This window comes from Thalassophryne amazonica, chromosome 12, assembly GCF_902500255.1.
Source record: "Thalassophryne amazonica chromosome 12, fThaAma1.1, whole genome shotgun sequence".
NCBI classification, from domain to species: domain Eukaryota; kingdom Metazoa; phylum Chordata; class Actinopteri; order Batrachoidiformes; family Batrachoididae; genus Thalassophryne; species Thalassophryne amazonica.
In genome coordinates this window covers 9,676,786-9,702,482 of record NC_047114.1, presented here as the reverse complement: position 1 = coordinate 9,702,482, position 25,697 = coordinate 9,676,786, and the positions used below count along the sequence as shown (strand labels likewise).

At 45.3% G+C, this 25,697-nt stretch overlaps 1 protein-coding gene across 1 annotated transcript in view; it reads left to right on the top strand.

Moving 5' to 3' along the window:
* saga (S-antigen; retina and pineal gland (arrestin) a) overlaps positions 1-25,369 on the top strand; it is a 53,558-nt gene extending 28,189 nt beyond the window's left edge. Inside the window, 5 exon segments of the mRNA XM_034183703.1 lie at positions 8,412-8,489; positions 18,815-18,829; positions 19,133-19,185; positions 21,462-21,471; positions 24,906-25,369. Of these exon segments, the coding sequence (XP_034039594.1) occupies positions 8,412-8,489; positions 18,815-18,829; positions 19,133-19,185; positions 21,462-21,471; positions 24,906-25,032 (283 nt within the window). The 3' untranslated portion in view covers positions 25,033-25,369.
* The last annotated feature ends 328 nt before the right edge of the window (positions 25,370-25,697 follow it).

Here is a 25,697-nt window from a genome sequence, read left to right as displayed (position 1 = left end):
AACTTCCGTGTTTTTCCTCTGCGTTATGACATCACAGGCTTACGTTTACCGTAATACACCATATATGTTATTGGAAATCCCTTTTTTTTTCTTTTTTTTTTTTTTGGCAAATTAGGTTGCCAGATACCTACAACTGCATTACTGATGAAGAGAATAGATTATACATCTTGGTTGCAAAAACTTTTTTTTTTTTTTTTTTAGCTCCACAAGTATATTTTTTGTTGTTGTCTTGTTCTCTCAGGTGTAGGCCTATAGAATAGATTCGTGATTTTGGGTGCAATTTTGTTATTTAAGCTATTTGTTTGTTTGCCTACACACTTAATATTGTAAATAAAGTGTTAAATTATTCAGCATTATGTCGTCATATGTTATGTATTATGCTGTACGTGTGCGTCTAATGGTATGAGTGGGTTAGGGGGTGGTGGTGGGCAGGGGGGGGGGGGGGGGGTATTGTCCCTACCAAAGCTGAGACCAAACCTACGCCCTTGATTTTACTTATTAACTACACACCTGTATAAAGCAAATGGTGACTGGTTTCTAAACACAATTATGACAGAGTTTTGGAGCGAGCAGCAGCCGTACTTGCAGCAGCGGGGAGCGGAGCTTTTTCCTTTTCTTTTTTTTTTTACGTGCACGCGCGAGCGAATCGTCTGTAGAGAATATTTTATTAATTAACTACACAGACGTGACTGGTTTCTAAACACAATTATGACAGAGTTTTTTGGGGGGAAAAGCCAGCTGCAGCAAACAGCGGAGTTTTGTTTTTGTTTTTTAATTGTTTACATGTGCGCGCGCGAACGGGACAGTTGATCCTCAAACTGGGTCCCGCAGCGGTGGAAGGACCGCTGAAAGCGGCCGTCACCCAGACACAGCTCCTGCAGCAAATAATGATACTCTCTGTATTGGGAGCTTTTCGCAACAACTCGCTCCGTGTGATCAAGGTCCGTCATGTTAACTTGACTGACAACCGGAACCAGCGAGCGGAATGGAAGCTCCTCCTATTTGATGACGCACCGGGGTGAATTTTCGCAGCGAAAGTCCACCCAAGCAGAGCGACACACCGGGCGAAGAAGGCGCGTCCGTCGCCTGGCGACCCACACAAATTTGTAGCATCTGATCGCGCCCGGTGTGAACACGGCATTATGTAAATAAAAACAGAATACATGATTGCAAATCCTCTTGCAACCTATATTCAATTGAATACACCACAAAGACAAGATATTTAATGTTCAAAACGATAGACTTTTTTGTTTTTGTGCAAATATTTGCTCATTTTGAAATGGATGCCTGCAACACATTTCAAAAAAGCTGGGACAGTGGTATGTTTACCACTGTGTTATATCACCTTATCAGGGCCCATGGTGTGGGGCAGACTGAATGCTGGACACAAATGCAGATTTACAGACTCAGAAGGTGGAATATCAAAAAGGCTTTATCTTGGAACACAGGCGAGAATACGGTACACAGGTGGTCAGTCAGCAATGCAGAAGTACAGGAAAGCACAAGGCAAAAAGGCGTGGTCAAACAGGCTGGGTCCAGAGGCACAGCAAGACAGTATAACACAGGCTGAGGCAAAAAGGCAAGGTCAAAAAGCAAGCAAGGTTGTAACTGGCAGAATACAATGATGAAGAACTACAAAAATACACAGGCTGGAACGAAGACAAGAAGTGCAACGAACGAGCAGTGAGGGAGAGAACCAGATGGGCTTAAATACAAGGTGTGGTGATTAAGGTAAGTGAGAACAGGTGTGTGGGAAAACAAAGATGAGAGAGGACAGGTGCAGAGAGTGCAGTAACACAAAGCATACAGACTCAAGAGGGAAGAAGTGGTGCAAGATAGTGCAGAGACAGAAACACAAAGCAGAGTGGAGAGGGGAGAGAGCAGGAGAAAAAAAGATAGACAGAAGGCATACAGAACTATAATCAAGACATTAAAGGCTGGGGCAGAAACTAAACTGGAACTCGCAATGTGGCAAAAGTATAACAGCTAATACAACTAATGGCTACACAGAAAAATGATAGAGCATAAAACCAGTAACAAAATAATATGCACAGAAAAGAGATAATCAGAACCAACCAAGATGAGACTAAACAAGTGACTAAAATAAAATGACCAGATAAATACAGCCAGAGACTGAAATCATGCTAAACAGAAAATCAAAGCTTAATGGCTCACAGATAAAAAAAAAAACAAAACAGCACATGAGCCCTGATCCAGGGCAAATCATGACAGTACCCCCCCCACACACACACACACAAAATGGCCGACCCAGACGGCCACAAGAAGCAAACCCAAAAACCAGATGACCATGGGCGGGCAGGAGGGGGCCAGGAGGCGGGTGCAGCCAAACAGGGGAACCGGAGGAAAGCAACAGAACCCCCCCCCCCCCCCCCCCCCAAAACAACAAGATCAAAACCCGAATGGCTGTCTAAGACAAATTAAACAAATTAAACAAATATTAAACAAATATGTAGGACTGCTTTTTTGCATTTATGCAATATCTCTAAAATCAGAAAGGTCTTGTCTCAGAGTGATGCTGAAAAACTAATTCATGCATTTATTTCCTCTAGGCTGGACTATTGTAATTCATTATTATCAGGTTGTCCTAAAAGTTCCCTAAAAAGCCTTCAGTTAATTCAAAATGCTGCAGCTAGAGTACTGACGGGGACTAGAAGGAGAGAGCATATCTCACCCATATTGGCCTCTCTTCATTGGCTTCCTGTTAATTCTAGAATAGAATTTAAAATTCTTCTTCTTACTTATAAGGTTTTGAATAATCAGGTCCCATCTTATCTTAGGGACCTCGTAGTACCATATCACCCCAATAGAGCGCTTCGCTCTCAGACTGCAGGCTTACTTGTAGTTCCTAGGGTTTGTAAGAGTAGAATGGGAGGCAGAGCCTTCAGCTTCAGGCTCCTCTCCTGTGGAACAGCTCCCAATTCAGATCAGGGAGACAGACACCCTCTCTACTTTTAAGATTAGGCTTAAAACTTTCCTTTTTGCTAAGCTTATAGTTAGGGCTGGATCAGGTGACCCTGAACCATCCCTTAGTTATGCTGCTATAGACGTAGACTGCTGGGGGTTCCCATGATGCACTGTTTCTTTCTCTTTTTGCTCTGTATGCACCACTCTGCATTTAATCATTAGTGATCGATCTCTGCTCCCCTCCACAGCATGTCTTTTTCCTGGTTCTCTCCCTCAGCCCCAACCAGTCCCAGCAGAAGACTGCCCCTCCCTGAGCCTGGTTCTGCTGGAGGTTTCTTCCTGTTAAAAGGGAGATTTTCCTTCCCACTGTAGCCAAGTGCTTGCTCACAGGGGGTCGTTTTGACCGTTGGGGTTTTACATAATTATTGTATAGCCTTGCCTTACAATATAAAGCGCCTTGGGGCAACTGTTTGTTGTGATTTGGCGCTATATAAAAAAATTGATTGATTGATTAAGAGATAACATATTACCAGAGGTCAAAGTAGAATCAGAACAAAGACCAGGTGACTCACCAGGGTAAAAAACTGAGGGTGTGGGGCCATTGCACGGTTGACATAAACCAGTCAGAGGATAAAGTCGGGCCCCAGGTCTACAATAGGCCACAGAGAAACCCGGAGGTCGGACGTGAGGGTAGCCAGGCCCAGCAAAAGTCAAATTAACAAACATCATGCAATATACAGTGGGCTGTGGCAGAGGCTAAAGACAACGCGGCAGTCAGTGACAATAGGAGAAGAATTGGGAAATGAAATTGTTGTGAAAGTGTAGTGACACGGACCCACAACAGGGGGCGCAAATGAACGGTCAATAGATGAGCCAAAAATTAACAATTTAATGTTGTGAAGGTGCACAACGAACATACAGACAATCTCAGAATATGATTACAGTCAATCCACAAAGGTGACGTGTGGGCAGGCTCGAGGATAGAAGACGTCTGTCCTGAGAAGAGCCGGAACCACACGATTTCCGCCGCCACCGAACCTGGTGAATACTGGAGCCGCCAAGTCCCGAATTCCCAGGTGATCACCGTCCCCGACTGTCGGATCTGGTACTGCTGGTGAGAACAAAGACAGTCAAGTGTGGGTGTGTGTACACCCAGTAACAACAACGGTGGGAATGCCACCTCCACCTCTAACACACACTCGTGCAGCTCCTGTCTCAAACACTTATCTGGCTGGGGTGTGAAGCGAATCCGTCGCTGATTACGCCAATCTCCCAGATAAGGCACTCCACAGGAAAACAGCTGTAAAACGAGTTCAGACTAAGACACAGTTAGTTTTAAGGCTGAGAATATTACCATCAACGAAGTACGATATCTCGGCAACGAGGTGGAGATGACGTCTGGTCTTTATGGAGTGAGATGATGTTGAGTAGATGGGTGACAGCTGTCAAGAGATAATGAGTGACAGCTGTCACCCCCGGCTGTGTCCGTGGCGGCAGCGCCCTCTCGTGCCTGAAGCCCGCACTTCAGGCAGGGCGCCCACTGGTGGTGGGCTAGCAGTACCTCCTCTTCTGGCGGCCCACATAACAGAAATGCCACAATTGATACTGGAGGGAACCAACAGCGAATAAATCTACAAAAGGATGGTGATGTAAGCAACTGAAAATATCACGAGGGATGAACTAGCTGCACTAAAGAATAGAAAAAATAATACAAACAAAATGAGATATGACCAGAGCCAGTGAAAACTAATAGACTGGCAAACAAATTAAATGGGTAACATAAGCATTTACCAAGAAAAAGCAGGAGGTGCAAAAATTGACAAGACCAACTTAGGGGCCAAAAATGGGAAAACATATAACAGAACTGCAAAAGGTGCTGACCGAGTGTGGATGGGTGAAAAAATTCCGCTTAAGTAAAGAATGTGAAAAAACACCAAAACATAACACTGCTAAGGCCATGGACAAAAATATACTTGAAAAAGGATAGCATGAGCCATTGAACTGCTTTCTAAGACAACGCAAAAGGAGAGAAAACCCACAAAACAAACATAGGTGGCGATCAAGTTTGGAATAATTTTCAGTGGGCTGCCTGAAGCCATAACGTGGGGAATGAACTTGCTTAGTCATTGAATACATTAAAGAAAACATTCGCCAAGATGGAACACTTTAAGAACTGTGGAAACTACATAGCACAAACGAATTAGCAAAAAACCTACACTGGGAACTTAACTGCTTGATGACAGAATGCAAACAATTCCAGTACCAACAAAATTGGGGCCAAAAACGTTGTTGTTGGTGCTGCCATCCTGGATTGTACAAAAATTCAAAATACAAGTCTTGAATCTTAAAGAAAACAGCAGCAGTGTCTTGGAGTGCCTGTCCATCCATTTCTGATGAAGAATCGCCTTCATAATCATCACTTTCATCATCCTCTATGTCCACCCAATCGGACTCACTGTCACACTGAGGTGGGATGGACGGCAGATGTAGTTCAGGTTGCCACACCCAGGCAGGAAGACTCCAAGCAGCAAACAAGCTGTCCAAATCTTCTAATTCTGGGAAGTAATCATATAACCAGTGGTTGGCTTCAACTAGGCTCCAGGCTTGGTCTAAAAAAAATCAAATTTCTTCTTCGGGGTGTGGCATGAATGGAAACAATTGAAGAACAAATTGATCTCATGAAAAATGTGGCTGGGTCGGGGTCCAAAACGGCCCAATTAAAGTCTGCTGTGTCCATGTCTGGGTCATTCGTTCTATTAAATCATGACACACCTTTCCTTCTAACAACATGTAATAAGCGTTTGGGAACTGAGGACACTAATTGTTGAAGCTTTGTCGGTGGAATTCTTTCCCATTCTTGCTTGATGTACGACTTCAGTTGTTCAACAGTCTGGGGTCTTCGTTGTTGTATTTTGTGCTTCATAATGTGCCAAACATTTTCAATGGGCGACAGGTCTGGACTGCAGGCAGGCCAGTCTAGTACCTGCACTCTTTACTATGAAGCCACACTGTTGTAACACGTGCAGAATGTGGCTTGGTTATTGTCTTGCTGAAATAAGCAGCGACGTCCATGAAAAAGATGTTGCTTCAATGGCAGCATGTGTTGCTCCAAAACCTGGATGTACCCTTTAGCATTGATGGTGCCATCACAGATGTGTAAGTTGCTCGTGCCATGGGCATCAGACCAAGCACACTTTTCCACTTTGCGTCTGTCCATTTCAAATGAGCTCAGGCCCAGTTTAACTGGGGAAATGAGCTCAGGCCCAGTGGCAACATTTCTGGATGTTGTTGATATGGCTTTCGCTTTGCATGGTAGAGTTTTAACTTGCACTTGAAGATGTAGCCACAAACTGTGTTAACTGACAATGGTTTTCTGAAGTGTTCATGAGCCCACGACACAATGATGTCGGCGTTTAATGCAGTGCCGCCTGAGGGATTGAAGGTCACAGGCGTTCAATGTTGGTTTTTGGTCTTGCCACTTACGTGTAGAAAGTTCTCCAGATTCTCTGAATCTTCTGATTATATTATGGACTGTAGATGATGGAATCCCTAAATTCCTTGCAACTGAACATTGAGAAACATTATTCTTTAACTGTTGAACTATTTTTCACGCAGTTCAATCCAATCCAATCCACTTTATTTATAAAGCACATTTTAAACAGACTCGAGTCTCCAAAGTGCTGCACAGCAAAAGCATAGACACGCAAAATAGTAATAATATCAATAATAACAGTACAATAGATAAGATAAAATAATACATAAATAAATAAAACCATGATAAAACAATAAATTTTAATAAAATAAGACACAAGGACCGTACAACTCACGCGGTGTAAAAAGCCAAGGAATAAAAGTGGGCCTTAAGACGGGACTTAAAACACTCCACAGTGGGAGCAGATCGGACGTGTAGGGGCAGAGCGTTCCAGAGTCTGGGACCAACCACGGAGAAGGCTCTGTCCCCTTGAGTTTTAAGTCTCGTCCTAGGGACCATGAGCTGGGACTGGCCATCGGACGTCAGAGCTCGTGTTGGAGTGTAAACCTGGAGGCAGTTGATGATATATTGCGGGGCCAGTCAACAAACAAAAGTATCTTAAAATCAATTCTGAAACATACAGGGAGCCAGTGCAGAGAAGCCAAAATTGGGGTAATGTGCTCACGCTTTCTGGCCCCTGTTAAAAGTCGAGCCGCTGAATTCTGGACTAACTGCAGTTGGGAAAGTGCGTTATGGCTAATACATCACAAAACAACAGTTGTTCACAAAGTGGTGATCCTCGCCCCATCTTTGCTTGTGAACGGCTGAGCCTTTTGGGGATGCTCCTTTTATACCCAATCATGACACACACCAGTTTCCAATTAATCTGTTCACCTGTGGAATGTTCCAGACAGGTGTTCTTTGAGCATTCATCAACTTTCCCAGTCTTTTGTTGCCCCTGTCCCAGCTTTTTTGAAATGTGTTGCAGGCATCCATTTCAAAATGAGCAAATATTTGCTCAAAAACAATAAAGTTTATCAGTTTGAACATTACATATCTTGTCTTTGTGGTGTATTCAATTGAATATAGGGGAAGAGGATTTGCAAATCATTGTATTCTGTTTTTATTTACATTTAGACAACATCCCAACTTCATTGAAATTGGGTTGTAAGTGTAAAAACTATATCATTAACAGTACATGTGACATGTATCAGCCGCTGGATAGGACCTTGCAAGTTACTGTAGTTTCCCAGTTAAAGCTGGTTCCAATCCATTTCCAGCTGGGAGGACTGGAACAATTGACAATGAAGAGTCTCGTCCAAGGACACGAAAGATGGCGTGAGCGGGAACAACCAGGTCTACGCATTCGTTGTTTCACAGTTGTGAATCTCGTGCCGTTTCGAAGCTCATGACTCACAGGAGAGGTCATTTCAGCAGAGTTCTGTTCAGGGCACAACGTAAACAACCTCATGAAGTGTGGACAATAAGACAACATCGGGGGCGCGGCAGAAGTCCATCACATGTGTGACACCTCCTCTAGATAACCCTCTCAACTTGGGAGAATGTGTCATCATCATAATCGCCCATGAACTCGCTGGATCAACGCCATCCACATCTGTTAGCCATTGTTTACATGCGCTATGAGATGCTGGAACTCTGCTGGTGCTGCGGTGCATTCTGGGAAGCGCAGTGGGGCCACCAGGAGGATTATGGGAAACGTTAAAGTAATTGGTGACCCGACTCTTTAACCACTGATCAACCTGCTGTAGAGATTAATCCTGAAGGAACCACCTTATCTACTTTAGTTCTAACACTGTGAGGACATCCAGCAGCAGTGGGAGGGGCTAAAACACGTTCACTTCCTGCAGAATTTAAAACATACAGCTGACAGTAATTAATGTTAAACTTCTTCAGCAAACAGCGACTTCCAACTGTGGCATAAAATCCTATCTTTTTTAAAAAGAAAAACGTTTTAGTTTTATTGATGTTCATGTTATTTTTCTGTTTCTTTCAGTGTGAAGGAAGGCGTGCTGAAGGAGGTTTTGGGAATCATGGTTTCATACAAAGTCACAGTGAAGTTCATCATCGGAGGGTCAGTCGCCTCATATAGGAGTGTTTTGATGTCCTATGACCTCCATTAGACATCACAAAACATTACAGCAGCAATGACAAACAGTGATTACTGAATTAAAAGTCAACATCTTTTTATTCAGGGATTATTTTACAAACTTCATTAGTGGATCAACAGGAAATCTCAGTTCAGATTTTCAAACATTTTGTTCCAACAGAAACTCAAGATCTTTTTTGCATTTCATTAACGTACAGCTCCATGCAGGAACCACAGTGACGTCAAAGAAAAATGGGAGGAGCCAAAACAAGAATTTTATTATCAAGTTTCAAACATCATTATCAAATTAAAATTGAATAAAAAAAACAGATGTGGTTGATTAATCAACCACATCTGTTAATTAATTAATTAATAATTATACTAATTAATTAATAAGCAAAATGAAAAATGATATGAAAAAAAAACTGATTTTTTTTATTTAAAAAATAATCCACAAAAAAGAAAGGATGTATTAGAAAAAGGGAAAGCTGGTCACATGTTCCATTAATCTGTGCTTATTTTCACATAGCATTTACAGCAGGTAAAAAATTGAACACATCACCATTTTCTCAGTAAATTATTTCTAAGATGCTACTGACAGGAAATTTTCACCAGATGTCAGTAACAACCCAAATAACCCACACATACAAAGAAACCAAATAACTACAGAAGTTAAGTGTAATAAGCTAAGTATAATAAAATGGAAAAATGCAGGGAAAAAGTATTGAACACTCTTACTGAAATTTATTGAATACTTCATACAAAATTCTTTGTTGGTAATGAAGCTGCAAGATGCCTCCTGTATGAAGAAAATAGTCACATGCATTGCTCAGGTGTGGTTTTGGTGTATTCTTCCATTCTTCCTGAAACCTATTGAAGGTTACCTTGGCTGTGTGTTTGGGGTCTTGCTCCCTCGTTTCATCACATCATCCTGGTAGATTTTTAATCAAGAATGTCTCTGTACATTTTTCCGTCCTTCCTTCATTTATATGACGTTTGCCAGTGCCGTATAATGAAAAAACAGCCCACAATGATGTTCCACCTCCAAACGTCACAGACATGGTGTTCATTACGACAAAATGATGTTCTTTCCATTTCCGCATTATGGTCCCAATAGTGCTCACTGGAACGTTCAGAAGTTCAGAAATTCTTCTGCAACCAATGCCTTCAGTATGTTTTGCAACAATAAGGTTGCAAAGATCTTGTGAGAGCTATTTGCTTTTACTCATCATGAGATGTTTCTTGTGTGACACCTTTGAGACAACTTTTTATAGGCCATCAGTTGGCACTGAACCAGCTGTTATTAATTTGCACTTACAAGGGGCAGGATTGCTTTGTAATTACTGATAAACTGAAAAGCTGGTGTCTTGGCTTTCCTTGTCTTTTTGCACCTCCCTTTCTTTTTAATTTACTTTTAATTAAGGCTTATTATTGTATTAACTAGTGTAATTTACATACACATATTGTGCACTATTCAATACATATTTTAACTGTGTCATTTCACATTATTACACATAATCTCTGGACATCTATGCTTTGGTTTCTTTGTATGTGTGGATTATTTGGGTTATTACCGACATCTAGTGAAAACGTCAGGTCAATAGCACCTTAGGAACATATTTACTGAGAAGAAATGTTGTGTGTTGGGGGGTGTGGCTGGATATTTTGGTGTTCTTTTCTTTTGTTTGCTCTCCAGGTGACATGAGAACTGATTTGTCTGTGGAGAAGGTGCTGGCTGAAGAATCCTTCACCCTCATCAACATCATGTGCAGCACCTGTGAATGGTGCTCACATGCAACCTTAAAGACTTTCAGCTGAAGCAGATAATTGGATGGCGTTCTGCATTTAAGTCATGTGTGATTCAAGCAGAACTGCCGGGAACTTGACCTTGTGATGTTCGTTTGTGAGACGCTGAGGACCGCGCCTGGGTTTGACACATCGAGCCCGTGAAGCAAGGAAGGGTGAGGGACACATGCTGTCAGCACACATCAAAGGTGATTAAGTGTTTGACTAATTGTTGATAGTAACTTGGTATTTTGTTACGCAGTATACTTGAATTGTGATGAGGATTGTGCAGCTCGCTTCTCACTGCTGTGGCGTGCGGACAAGTGGTCCTCCACCTGTTGTGAGAAGCTGCTCATTTGCATAAAGCTTAAATACAGACCTGCATGTGTTGCTGATAGTGTGTGTCTTTGAAGGATATTAGTTGTAACTGCTAACTTACCTCACCTCTTCTATGCTTCGCAGAGAGTCGGTTTGTCGTGTCCACCTGGGGGGTGTTTGGCGGTGGTAGTGGGTCCAGGAGTGCCGGGCTTCGATCCTTTTGGGCACTGGAGAGCGTGCCAGCCTTCACTCCACCAGAAGGACGCTATTTCTGTTTTACACTTTTATGCACCAGCGGGTGAAATAATATATTGTTTTTGGAGCCGCTTTTCTGGTTATTTTAGCGCTGGGTTCCGTCTGACGCAGGTCCGCTCCTCAACCCACGTCGACACATAACAGTAGTTCCCGGCCATTCCATAATGGACCCAGCGGCAGAGGCGGTTCCTTTTGCCGAAAAAGTTCCAGAACACTTGGAGAAAATATGGGAGCAATTACAGCATCTCGCAAACCAAATTAAACAAACAGACGTGTTGTGGCTGGCGTGCCTGGCTGGCTTTTGTTTGTCTTCTGTTTCTGTCTTTTGGTTTTCCTCCCAGGTGGTGCGCATTTGGGACTGAGTGGCTGTGTAGCTGAGTTTATCAGGACCTCACCCTGATCACCTGAGGCTGATCACGTGCAGCTCGTCAGGACTCACAGCTGTGGTGCATCTACACGGATTGGAACATGGTGGCATTTAAGTCTGGAGTGCACAGTGTGTGTTTGCCAGAGACTCGACCTTGTGACCAGACGGGTGAGATCATCGTCTTGAGAGCCATCTCATCATCAGTGGATGCAGAGAACGTCCAGGTTTGATGCATGGTCTGTGAAAGAGGAGAGGGTGAGGTCTCACGCTCGTCAGCACACTTCCTGAGGTACGTTGGGTTTTGTGACTAACATTTGTACAGTCAGTAATGTAGTGTCCCTCACACCTTATTATATTGAGCTGTTATGTTAGTCGTTTTAATCAGCTTCCACTGCAGTGAGTTTGTGAACAGAGTGTTTCATGCCTGCAGGGTGGGAAGCTGATTAGTAATTAAGCCAGGAAGTGTTTGCTGTTTGTACACCTTTGAGCGGTCTCTCTGTGTGTAGAGTGTGGACTCACATGATGATTTCTTCATTCACAGACTCGGTTTGTCGCGGCCACCTGGGGGGTGTCGGCGGGGTCCTTGGGTCCGAACTGGTTCTGGCTCCGGACCGTTAGCGCTGCTGGGAGCGCACCGCAATCCACCACGCCAGACCACGCACTTTTATATTTATCACATCACTGTTATGTTTATTAAACTCTGTTATCCTTTGTACCGTGCTCTGCTTATTTTATACTGGGTCCTTCAAACGCTGGTCGGTTCTCCGGACTGCGTCCGACACATAACAAGACGCCCGTGTTACGGAGCTTGCAGCGCAAGCCGTTCCGCTTCCTGCTGCTCCAGCTGCGGCACCATCGATACTAGTGCAGATAACTCCGTCACCCAGAGATTCGGCGTCCGAACCGATTGTTTGTCGTCCGGAGCCTTGTGCGGTGATGCAATGTTCTCTGGTTTCTGCTCAGTCAGGTTGGAGCGCCGCAGCTTTACGAGGAATGTTTGTAGATGGGTTAAATGAGTCATTAAAGACGAGCCGGCAGTCCGTGACGAGCCAAACGATTTAGATGAGCTAATATCGTTGGTGATTCGTCTAGATGATCGGAATGAAGGAGCGTGGACGCGAGAGAGGGCGGCCATCAGAGCGGGTTTTTTCGTCTCGGGGCTTTCCCCGACACAAATCTGGGCCGCCTCTTCTTCGCCCCACTGAGGCTCTTCCGACGGGACCTCTGGCTCCTCTTGCTGACGAGCCCATGCAGCTCGGACGAACGGAGATCACTGTATTGCCCCGACATATAAGCGTCAAGAAAAATAATGGTGACGTATCTCCAGGTGTTCAAAATAACACACATAAAAAAAAAAAAAAATCTAGTACGGGTTAATGTTTTGTTTTCTTTAAATAGGGGTTATAATTTGTTTGGGGAGTTAGAGGCGTGTCTGGTGGAGTGAATGTTAGGCGGATAGAAGCCCGTCTGGGCTCACTTAATTGTTAATTTTTTATGTGTTTTTAGGTATTTTCTGTTTGGGTTGTTGGGTCGTTTTATTTTGTTGTTTTTTATTTCCCTACATCCCTAACCCCAACCTCACTTGCCCCAAGACCGTTTGTCTTGTGGGTTGTGGGGTGGTGCAGGTTGGTCACGTTGAGTGTTCTCAGAAGACCTCTGCACCTGGGGGGGGGGTGTTAGGGGCGTTTTTCTTGGTTTGGTTAGGGCCCGGTTCCACTCCAGCCTCGGTGAGCCTTTGTACCGTTCGTCATTGGTGTTGCCGGGGTGTGGTGCAGCGGAGACATACCTCAGTCGGAGGGGTGGGCCGATCTGTTGCCGTTCGCCATTTCGGTAGTTCCACCCCTCCCGAGAGGCTGGGGTATGGTCGAGTTGGGGCACCGGACGTATTTCCAGTTCTCCGCTGCGCCTTGGGGTTGGGGCTGGGTTAGTTTTTCCTGTTCCCTTCTCCGGCTTAATGTTTTGAGCCGTTCGCCAAAATTGAGCCGCCGAGGGGCTCTGGGAGGGACCTGGGGTCTTTCGGGGTGCCGGGGAGGGTAACAGGGTTTATGGTTGTTTTATATCCCCCCGGGGTTGTTTTTGTGGTCCTCCGGGGGTTGAGTTTTGATTTTGTTCTGTTTCATTCCGGGTTCCACCTCCAGGGTTGATGGGACGGTCCTCTGGGGGGGAATTGGCTTGGGGCCAACTAGCCAAGTGTGGCCGAGTCTGGGGTTCAGGGTTGTGGGGAGGGTACCTCCTGGGGTTGATGGTACGGTCCTCTGGGGGGCGCCGTTTGCTCCATGTATACCTGGGGACCTGTGTGGGATTCTGGTTCTGGCTGGTCCTCGGAACTGGCGGTAAAGGCTCTCTGGGGGGGGTGGGCTCTGCAGGTCGTTCTGGGGGGGTTGTTTGTTATTTTTCTTTTATTGCATTTATGTTTGTATTGTGTTTGTGGGGTTGTGTTGGGTTTTTGCGTTTGGGTGTTTTTCTTTTCTTCCCGGGGTTTGATGGGACGGTCCCCTGGGGAGGTTTTGGGTGGGTTTTGTGTTTTTTCCTGTGTGTTGGATTGTACTGGGGAATGTTTTGGAGCCGCTTTTCTGGTTATTTTAGCACTGGGTTCCGTCTGACGCAGGTCCGCTCCTCAACCCGCGTCGACACATAACAAGAATGGTGACCTGTTCAATACTTATTTTACCCGCTGTATATACACTCAACAAAAATATAAACGCAACACTTTTGGTTTTGCTCCCATTTTGTATGAGATGAACTCAAAGATCTAAAACTTTTTCCACATACACATGATGAGGCAAATGGTGGTCACACCAGATACTGACAGGTATCCCCCCCCCCCCCCCCCCCCCCCCCCCCCCCCCCCCAATAAAACAAACTGCACCTTTCAGAGTGGGCCTTTTATTGTGGGCAGTCTAAGGCACACCTGTGCACTAATCATGGTGTCTAATCAGCATCTTGATATGGCACACCTGTGAGGTGGGATGGATTATCTCAGCAAAGGAGAAGTGCTCACTATCACAGATTTAGACTGGTTTGTGAACAATATTTGAGGGAAATGGTGATATTGTGTATGTGGAAAAAGTTTTAGATCTTTGAGTTCATCTCATATAAAATGGGAGCAAAACCAAACGTGTTGCGTTTATATTTTTGTTGAGTGTATTTAGCAGGTTTTTGTTGTTTTAAAGTTTTTGATACATACATACGTGGACAAAATTATTGGTACCCCTATATTTTATCTACACATATATGGTCAGAAATAAATGCAAAAAAGCAATTTTGTTTAATCAAAATGTTATTTGGCAACAAGAACAAAATGAAATGCATGAAGTGAAACAAAAACTTCCATCCATCCATCCATTTTCTTGCGCTTCATCCGAAGTCAGGTCACGGGGGCAGCAGCTCAAGCAAAGCCGCCCACACTTCCCGATCTACACACACCTCCCCCAGCAAATCCGGGGGAACCCAGAGGCGTTCCAAAGCCAGCTGTGAGACGTAGTCCCTCCAGCGTGTCCTGGGTCTTCCTCGGGGCCTCTTCCTGATGGGACGTGCCCGGAACACCTCTCCAGCGAGGCGTCCAGGGGGCATCCGAAAAAGATGCCCGAGCCACCTCAGCTGGCTCCTTTCGACGTGGAGGAGCAACGGCTCGACTCCAAGCTCCTCCTGAGTGACCGAGCTCCTCACCCTATCTCTAAGGGAGCTCCCAGCCACCCTGCGGAGGAAACTCATCTCGGCCGCTTGCCCTCGCGATCTTGTTCTTTTGGTCATGAGCCAAATCTCATGACCATAGGTGAGGGTCGGAACATAGATCGATCGGTAAATCGAGAGCTTTGCCCCCCTGCTCAGCTCTCTCTTCGCCACGACGGTCCAATACAGCGACCGCATGACTGCAGATGCTCCACCAATCCATCTGTCGATCTCACGCTCCATCCGTCCCTCTCTCAGGAACAAGACCCCGAGATACTTAAACTCCTCCACTTGAGGCAAGGACACTCCACCAACCTGAAGAGGACAAAGCACCTTTTTCCGGTTGAGAACCATGGCCTCGGATTTAGAGGTGCTGATTTTCATCCTGGACACTTCATACTCAGCTGCAAACCACTCCAGTGCATGCTGAAGGTCCTGATTTGAGAGCCAACAGAACCACATCGTCCACAAACAGCAGAGATGAGATTATGTGGTTCCCAAACCGAATCCCCTCTACACCCTGACTGCGCCTAGACATTCTGTCCATAAAGGTAATGAACAGAACTGGTGACAAAGGGCAGCCTTGGTGGAGGCCGACGTGCACTGGAAACAGGCTTGACTTAATACTGGCAATGCGAACCAAGCTCCTGCTGCGGTCATACAGGGACCGGATAGGCCTTAAGAAAGGACCCTGTACTCCTGGAGCACTCCCCACAGGGTACCTCGATGGACACGGTCGAATGCCTTCTCCAGATCCACAAAACACATGTGGACTGGTTGGGCGAACTCCCATGAACCCTCGAGCACCCGATGGAGGGTGTAGAGCTGGTGGAGTGTGCTGCGACCAGGATGAAAACCACACTGCCCCTCCTGAATCCAAGGTTTGACTATCGGTCGAATTCTCCTCTCCAGTACTCTGGAATAGACCTTACCTGGGAGGCTGAGGAGTGTGATCCCCCTGTAGTTGGAACACACCCTCTGGTCCCCCTTCTTAAACAGAGGGACCACCACCCCGTTCTGCCAATCCAGAGGCACTGTCCCCGACTGCCACACGATGTTGCAGAGATGTGTCAACCAAGACAGTTCCACAACATCGAGAGACTTAAGGTACTCCGGACGGATTTCATCCACCCCAGGAGCCTTGCCACCAAGGAGCTTTCTGACCACCTCGGTGACTTCAGCCTGGGTGATGGACGAGTCCATCTCTGAGTCCCCGGTCTCTGCTTCCTCTTCGGAAAATGTGACGATGGGATTGAGGAGATCCTTGAAGTATTCCTTCCACCGCCCAACAACATCCCCAGTCAGGGTCAACAGCTCCCCACCTGCACTGTAGACAGTGTTGGTGGAGAGCTGCTTCCGCCTCCAGAGGCGTCGGACGGTTTGCCAGAATTTCTTCGAGGCCGACCGATAGTCCTCCTCCATGGCCTCCCCGAACTCCTCCCAGACCCGAGTTTTTGCCTCTGTGACTGCACAGGCTGCAGCATGCTTGGCCTGCCGGTACCTGTCAGCTGCCTCTGGAGTCCCACCTGCCAACAGAGACAAGTAGGACTCCTTCTTCAGCTTGACGGCATCCCTTACTTCCGGTGTCCACCACTGGGTTCGGGGATTGCTGCCGCGACAGGCACCAGAGACCCTGCGACCACAGCTGCGAGCGGCCGCTTCGACAGTGGAGGTGGAGAACATGGTCCACTCGGACTCCATGTCTCCAACCTCCCCTGAGATCTGGAAGAAGCTCTCCCGGAGGTGGGAGTTGAAGACCTCGCTGACAGAGGGTTCTGACAGTCGTTCCCAGCAGACCCTGATGATACATTTGTGCGTGCCAGGTCTGACCGATCCAACTCACCACCAGGTGGTGATTGGTCGATAACTCAGCCCCTGTCTTCACCCAAGTGTCCGAAACATGTGGCCGAAGGTCAGATGATATGACTACAAAGGTGATCATCAACCTCCAGCTCGAACATGGTGTTCGTGATGGACAAACTGTGGCTAGTACAGAAGTCCAACAACTGAACACCACTTGGGTTCAGATCGGGGAGGTCGTGCTTCCCGATCACCCCCCTCCAGGTCTCACTGTCACTGCCCACGTGGGTGTTGAAGTCCACCAGGAGAACAATGGAGTCCCCAGTCGGAGCACTACCTAGTACCCCTCCCAGTGCTCTGACTTGGGGGTCGGCGCACTCTGCACTGTCGCTCGGCCCATAAGCCAAGACAACAGTGAGAGACCTGTCCCCAACCTGAAGGCGTAGGGACGCAACCTTCTCATTCACTTCAACACATGGTGACTGAGCTCGGGAGCAATAAGCAATGCTACCCCCACCCGCCGACTCTCCCCGTGAGCAACGCCAGAAAAGTGGAGCATCCAGCCCCTCTCCAGGAGTTGGGTACCAGAGCCCAAGCTGTGCATGGAGGTGAGCCCGACTATCTCTAGTCGGTACCTCTCAACCTCCCTCACAAGCTCAGGCTCCTTCCCCCCAGCGAGGTGACATTTCACGTCCCAACAGCCAGAGGCTGTGAGCGCGGACCAGGCCGCTGGGCCACCTGCGTTCGACCACCACCCGGTCCTCTCTGCACCCGACCCCCATGGCCCCCTCTGCAGGTGGTGAACCCACAGGAGGGCAGGCCCACATCGCTCTTTCGGGCTTGACGACCAGGCACTCGCGCGCAAGCCCCAACCCCAGGCCTAGCTCCAGGGTGGTGCCCCGTCTCCACCGTACCGGCCGACATCTTGGTCCTTGATATCGCACTGGTCATAGGAGCTTCTGAACTGCCGTTAATCTGACCCATCCCCTAGGACCTGTTTGCCATGGGAGACCCTACCAGGGGCACGAAGCCCCCAGCTCCTAGGATCATCTGGGTACGCAAACTCCCCCACCATGATAAGGTGGCAGTTCGAGGGGGAGTCCTGAACAAAACGTCCTGTCATAAAATGTATGCTGGACACAATTATTGTCACCCTTTGATGAATTTTCAGTAAATCATCACTTTTACAGCCAGTTTTCTTTAGACAAGTCAAGGGATGAGTCCATTAACATTTCCGAGTCAGTGAATGTGCCTTGGACTTTATTTACATCAATTACGAAGAAGTACAAACAGTATGGTACCCTATAGTAAATCTGTCTGGAGCAGATAGTTCTCAAAAACTAAGGGCCCATGCAAGATGAGTAAGGAAAGCCACCAAGACACCCAGACAACCCTGAAGAAGTGATAGGCTTCAGTGGCTGCGACTGGAGAAATTGTGCACAGTGCAGTTTTGAATTTTGCATCACCAGTTATACGGCTTCATGGTGTAGTGGCACAAAGAAGGATTTTCTTTAAAAAAAAGATGTGAAATTTCAACTACAGATTGCCAAAAAGTACACGAGACACGCAAGCCTCGATTTGGTCTGTTCTGTTGTGTGAAATCCTTCTCGGCTCCACTTCAGTATGAAGCTGTGAGAGGTGGTGGAACAGACAAAAGTTGCACTTATGCACAATTTCTCCAAGTCTATTTCTCAAATTCCCTCACGAGTCTACTTCTTGCAAAGTCACTCAGTTTTTGAGAAATGCCTCGCCCAGACAGAGTTACTATACAGTACCATACTGTTTGTATTTCTTAAAGATTTATGGAAATGAAGTCCAAGAATAACTCAGTGAACTGGAAATGTTCATGTGTCCATTGCCTGACTTGTCTAAAGAAACTGGCTGGAAAAACAATGATTTATTAAACTTTGACGAAAGCGTTTGTTTCGTTCATGTTGCCAAATAACTCTGGACATTTAAAAAAAAATTTCATTCAACAAAATTGCTTTGTTTGCATTTATTTCATCCTCTTCAATATCCAATATTTTTTATTTTAAAAAAGCATTTTATTTTATTCATTTATTTTTAATCATTTTAAAGAATCACTTTTTCTTGTTTCTTTTTTTCTTCACAGGATGATGGGGTCAAGGTGAGTTCATTTCAGCTTAAGAAAAATTAAAAGCTGATTGATCTGTCCTCTGAAAAATAGATGATAAAGTGTCATTTTAAAAACATTTCAATCATGGGGGAAAACTCGAGATAATGAAATGAGCTTTGCTGAAGGGAAACACTTAAGAAAAAAAATAATCTTTATGTTTTCAGTAAGCCTGATTCTTTGATTTTCACCAAACATGGTTACAAACTTGAAAGCAGTAATTTTTGATGGTAGAATGTAAAAAGAGTGGAATAAGATAGATTATCAAGTCTGTGTGTGTTTTGATTTGTGTTCCAGTGAAGTTGGCCTGGAGGTTCCCTTCAAACTGATGCATCCTAAACCTGATGCAGGTACACCAACGATTCATGTATTCACACAGGAATCATGCAAACACAACACACAGGTTTCATTTGTGGGTCTTCACAAGGTGAAAATTCTCCCTACTGCATACAGGTACTTTCTTACTGTGCACTGCTTGTTTTTGCTGAAATTTTCCAAGGTTTGCCAACCAATGTATTTCCAGCTTCAGAAAAAATAAACAGCAGCAACAACAACAACAAAAAATCGAATATGTCTAAATAAGATGGGATAAGCACAAACAAAGTAGTTGTCTGGACTCGAAGATGCATGGCACCGAATGTGGGAGGGCACAAAATGCAGACTCAAAGACAAGGTGTTATTAAGTAAAAAATAATCTTTATCCTTAACACAAGCAGGGGTATGGTACAGGCAGGCAGCGAAGCAGAGGTACAGATAAGGGCTAAGCAAAAATGTGGCCAACTAAACACATGGCTAAAGTCTTAAAGATAATAAACATAGCAAAGAACCTATAGATTACGGGCTGAAATGTAAAACAGAAAACAAAACATAAGATAACCATATAAGCTACGTGAAGAACAAAAGAGGACTGAAACAACTAAAGAATAAGAATCAGGAGAAAAACCAGAATGCATAACAAATGGAAATAACAATAACTAGACAGAAACAATGACTGAATAAAACACATGACTAAAATACGAAAAACAGAAAATACAAAAATAAACTGAAAACAAAACCAGAGGCTACAGAATACAGAGCAGAAAATAAATGATAAACTCAGAACAAAACTAATGACGAAAAATTCATATTGTGGAGAGGGGAAAAAAGAGAAGCGACCCCACCTAGGGGCCGAAACCTGACAGTAGTAATAAATACACACCCTGAAACAAAACCTCATCCCGCTGCTTTTACTTCTTGTCTGTGAGCCCAAAGCAACCATGCAGAACATCGTTTGAATTCGGACTTATTACCAAGTTTAAAGTATGGGACAGTAGAGCTCTCCACCTTACTTAAACAACAACATGAACTCCAACAGCTGCATCTCCAGGCCTTAATGCGCCCAACCTGTCAAGACAACAAACCCAGCACAGACGTTCTTTCCAGGGACAACATACCTTTGACATTTTCCATGGTACGGGCAACTCTCTGTAGGACAGCACACAAAAGGGGGACAAGGACTGTGGTACAAGAATGAGCTACACAACAACCTAAGGAAGACTGGCATACCAACTAACACCTGGGAAAATATGGCACAAAACTGAAATGCATAGAAAAATGCAGTTGACAAGGGTCAGAGTAGAGGAGGGTCTAAGAGAGGCTTACTGGGAACACAATCACAGGAGAGGTGAAAGATCCACCCATCAGCCTGACCACACTAAAATCTACACATGCAGGTTCTGTGGCCACTCCACACGTGGTCTTACTAGTCACTTGTGCAAACACGCCCCAGTAGCCCAAACAAACCCCAACATGGAGTAGTCATCTTCTACTAAGATCGACAGCAAGAGCGAGATGGTTCTGCTGTCTGGTGCTGCTCCCGTTCCACACAGCTTCCTATGGAAATAAAGTCGTTGTGTCCTTTGATACTTCCAAGTGCTACAAATTCCACATGAAGGCCAGTAAACGTCCAACAGCAATCATCATGTTTGTGTTGTTTGATTGTTTCATTTGTATGTCCACAGTCAATAAGCCTGTGACATCACTAGCATGAATGGTGGGTAGCAGTTTCAAGTCCTCTGTCCACATCACAGCTTTCTCGTTGAGACGGTGAACAGAGCAGCCCGCCTTTCTCACCAACTCTTTGTGGTCACACTTCTCCAAAATTGGATAAACTTGTACGGCTTTCTCTGTGAGACTCAGCGGCTCCTGGTGTAGTTTTCCACTGCAGGGAACATTACAGACAGTGAGACATGTTTCAGCTGTGGGACCGTCATGTTCCTGCCATCATATTCACACTCCTCCATGATGATAGACTTGGAGACAATGCATGTTAATTAACGGTAAACAAACACGAAAACAATTACAAAATAAAGTGCATTTGTCAAGTGCTACAAAGTGAAAATCATCACAGTTGCCAAAAGTGTGTTGATCTGCCAAACAAACTGGATGTTGATGATGAAATGCATTCTGGGTTAGTTTTTCCTGTATGTCGTATGGAGACTTCATCTTTATTTACAGGAAAACTCTGCATTATCTGCTGACTGTACAGAATCATGTTCATATTTGTTACTGTCACATTAAAATCATCAATCTAAAACTTCCTGTTCTTCTTTTCCTGCTTTGTCCTTTTTGAAATGACCGCTGACAGTGAAGGAGAGGTAAGACACAAAAAAAAACATGTCTGTCATTCAGACTGTCAATCGTCACTCCCCGATCTCCTCTTTACTCAAAGCTAAAGGATCAGGGGCCTCATGTACAAAACGTGCACATGCACAAAAACATGGCACACATTCGTCTCCATGCCATCGTTCAGATGTATCAAAAGTGAAATGACTGTGGAAATGTGCAGTGCATCACACAAAACTCCTGGCTGGCGTACACACATTTCTACAGCTATTGACGACACATAGAGGTGCTGCTGGGAACCATTAATAGTGTGAAAACAAGATGTCATCAGAGTGATGTGCACATCAGAGACACACTGATGAACAATTAACAAACACGCATGTTTGCAGTTATATGGGTGGATATAAAAGCATGCGCAGAGTGTTGTGTAAAATGGCACTAACAGTGGCTGTGTTGTTGGAAGACCTTGCAAATGGTGCAATCTGATATGAGCGAGTGTTCAGGGAACGTGAAGATTTACTTGCAAATGATGGTAATTGGCTCATAAGGCGATTTCGATAACCAAGGCCACTGTCACTGGAGTTGCGCACAGAACTGAGGCTGTCGCAGAGCGCAATACGGCGAGGAGCCAGGTTTCGGTCCTGACCACCTGGGCTTCCTGGCAACAGGGGCATTCCAGTGGGAGCTGGCTGATCGGTCAAGAGTGTGCCAGTCAACCTTGAGCAGAGCCATGCTGGCTGTGTGGAACACAATCATCTAAATGTCATCCAGGTACATCACATTCCAACATTAAAGCACAATTTGTAGCAAGAGCCGGTTTAGGCGCCATCACATGATTAATTTGTTTTCTTAATGGGAAACATTTTCATTCCATCAATATTCAAATCATATGTGATATGCAAAACTAGTTAAAATTGTGGCTAGATGGCCTGGTTCAACACATGACTCATTCATCCTGACGGACAGCCTGTTTGGGGCAGCCCAGTCGCATGCTTTTTTTAATGCTCCCATCATCAAATGAGTGATATTTCCGTGATGCGTTTTTTTAATTTTACTATTCTAACCCTAACCCGTTCTCCTAACCCTAAGCATAACCCCTCTAGAACACCCCCCCATGTCACCCCCATTTTGTGCCCCTGTCTGGCATGTGCGCGATGAGTAAATAGTTTATTCATGTAAATGTTCTGAATGAAAACTGCGTGGGCACAGCTGGGCATGTGCACATTCAAATATGTTTTTGTTATTATTATTTTGTTTCTTGATCGTGAAACTAGAGCTTCTTAACAGGCCCCCTGTGTTCAGTATTTGTCAGTAAACACGTGTGTAGTAATGTGATGACACTGTCGGTTGCGACACAGATCGCATTTTTTACTTCTGTGTGTGTGTGTGTGTGCGCTGTGTTGAGCCCACAGCGTTATGGCCTCACACACACACACTCTCTCACACACACACACACACACACTCGTTTGCCATTTCATGTTTATTTGACAGATAAACTAGCCTACGAGGTCTGTGATAAAAGTAAAGGACCTTATTATTTTTTTCAAAAACTATATGGATTTGAATCACGTGTGATTACCACAGACATGCTTGAACCCTCGTGGGCATGCAAGAGTTTTTTCACGCCTGTCGGTTACGTCATTCGCCTGTGGGCAGTCTTTGAGTGAGGAGTCGCCCACCCTCTCGTCGTTTTTTCATTGTTTAGGAATGGCTCAGAGACTGCTGCTTTGTTTGATCAAAATTTTTTCAAAACTGTAAGGCACAACTGAGTGGACACCATTCGATAAATTCAGCTGGTTTTCGGTAAAAATTTTAACGGCTGATGAGAGATTTTGGTCTGGTAGTGTCGCTTTAAGGACGGCCCACGGCGCCTGACGGCGATCTGCACTTCGAGGCGGCAGCGTCTCGCCGTTTCAAGTTGAAAACTTCCACATTTCAGGCTCTGTTGACCCAGTAAGTCATCAGAGAACAGAGAACTTGCAGAAGAAGTCGGCATGAGGAGTTTATTTGGACATTCCATTGTTAACGGACATTTTGTAATGAAAGAACGTGCGGGCAGAGTCGCATGTCGGGCCGGACCCGACCGCGGGGGGTCGCGACAGGAAAAACACCTCCGTTGGAAACCTTAATGGGCAAGTTGGAACATGCCCAAGCTGTTAATTTCTCAGTTACTCACTTGTTGAAAGCCATCAAAAGCCGCCAGAATTTTACAAATGGTTTTCAACACGGAGGTGTTTTTCCCGTTGTGGCGCACACAGATTCGCGGAGTTGTCACGGAAACGACTCAGCGAATTTGCGCGCACGTCTTCCATTACAAAATGTCCTTAAACAGTGGAATGTCCGCATAAAGTCCTCATGCAGGCCTCTTCTGAATCTTCTCTGTTCTCTCACGACGTCCTGGGTGAATTAAGCCTTAAATTAGAATGTTTTCAGGTCGAAACAGGCCGACGACGGTGCCTGGAAACGCTGCGCGACGTCCTGCTCTGTGGGAAGTCCTTACAGCGACAGAAACACCCCATAATCTCTCATCAGCCATTAAACTTTTCACCGAAAACCGGCTTAATTTCTCCAATAGTGTCGGATATTCCTCACAGGTCCAGAAAAAATGTTGATAAAGCAACGCGCGCCGTCCGCAGCGGCTATTCAGACAAAGAGATTCTGACGGGCGGGGTGGAGCACTCCTCACTCAAGGCCTGCCCACAGGCGAATGATGTCACCGACACGCGTGAAAAAACTCACGCATGCGCACGAGGGTTCAAGCATGTCTGACGTAAAAACATATGAATCAAATCCATTTATTTTTTTGAAAAAATTAAAAGGACCGCTTTTTTCATCACAGACCTCGTATTTACATGGATTTGCATATGTAAATAGGGGCGTAGAGAGGGAGGAGCATGGTGCATGTGCATGTGAGCTCAATTCCACATTCAGTGGGATGTACAAATGGAATGTGCGTTGATCCATGCCTTCGCACACTTTGATACATCTAAATATTTTTGTGCTTAGGCCAGTTTCTGGGTTTTGGAGTACACCAAGTCTTGGTACATGAGGCCCCTGATGATGTCAAACATTATCTGCTTCTTTGCCTCCTGCAAGCGTCTCCTCTCTCATTGCTTCCTGCTTGCATTGTCTGCCCCGCCTCCATTGCCGTGTCCACCTGCAGGCTACAATTGTCCTTCAGCTGAAACAATCGTCGCTCCCTGAGTTACTTTCAGCTCAGCTAAGGGCCCTGATGAGATCAAACCTTAGCTGTTACAGTTCCATAAACCCATCAGAGACTTGAAAGGACCTGGACTTCATGTTTCGATCTTCAGCGTGTTTCTCCACCGATCCAAGCAATGTTCTAAACTTCCAGACCAAACAAATTTTGATTCATCTTCTAAAAAACTTCCAACATGAGATTGCTGAGTGAAACACGATGTCGGCTGCAGGACGCGTCAGGCTAACGGTTGCTGTCTGTCTGCAGCGAGCTAGAGGAGGAGATGGTGTTCCAGGAGTTCAAACGCTCCTACCTGAAAGGAATGATCGGGGACGATGAGGACGAGGATGGCAACGTGTCCGGAGGTGATGACATGATTCCCAAAGAGAAATAAAGTCGAGGAGCAAACAAGGAAGAATCTGAGGAGTCACACTTTCAAAGGGAGAATATGAACCGTAACTATAATTTAGCATGTTTCAGTTTATAATTTGTCAAACCCAGTGATTTGTTCCACATTCACACGACGGTCCAACACAGAACCAAACAAAGGTGTCAACCACACCTTCCTAGAAAATGTATTCAAATTGTGTCCAATAAGAGCTTCGCTTTCTTTAAATTTACATAAACACAGTCTTCTGGGGGCAGCGTGTGTATTATATTCACCTCAACATTGTCAGGTTAGCTAGCAGCCTGGCTAGCCTAGCCAACCCGCTACAGAGACAGACAGAACAACTACAACGTGGACTCCCCACGTGACTGTGTGGCACCAACAAAAGCGGTGCTGCCATCACCGAACGGGCAAAGTTTATCCGTTTGCCATTACACTGTTTTTATTTACGCGGCTCCGTTGTGTTTGTGAGCCCATGTGCTGCCGTGGAAACGTCTGATAGCTAACTGTGTGTGTTACAGTTCCTTTCAACAACAACAACAACAACAACAAAAATCTCTCCACAAGGCAATATTTAAACATTTGTTTTGGTTTCTTTCTTTTTTATAAAAGAAATCAAGACAAACTGCAGCAGCGTGACCAGGAGCGTTGCCGGTTGTGATGGTAGCGTG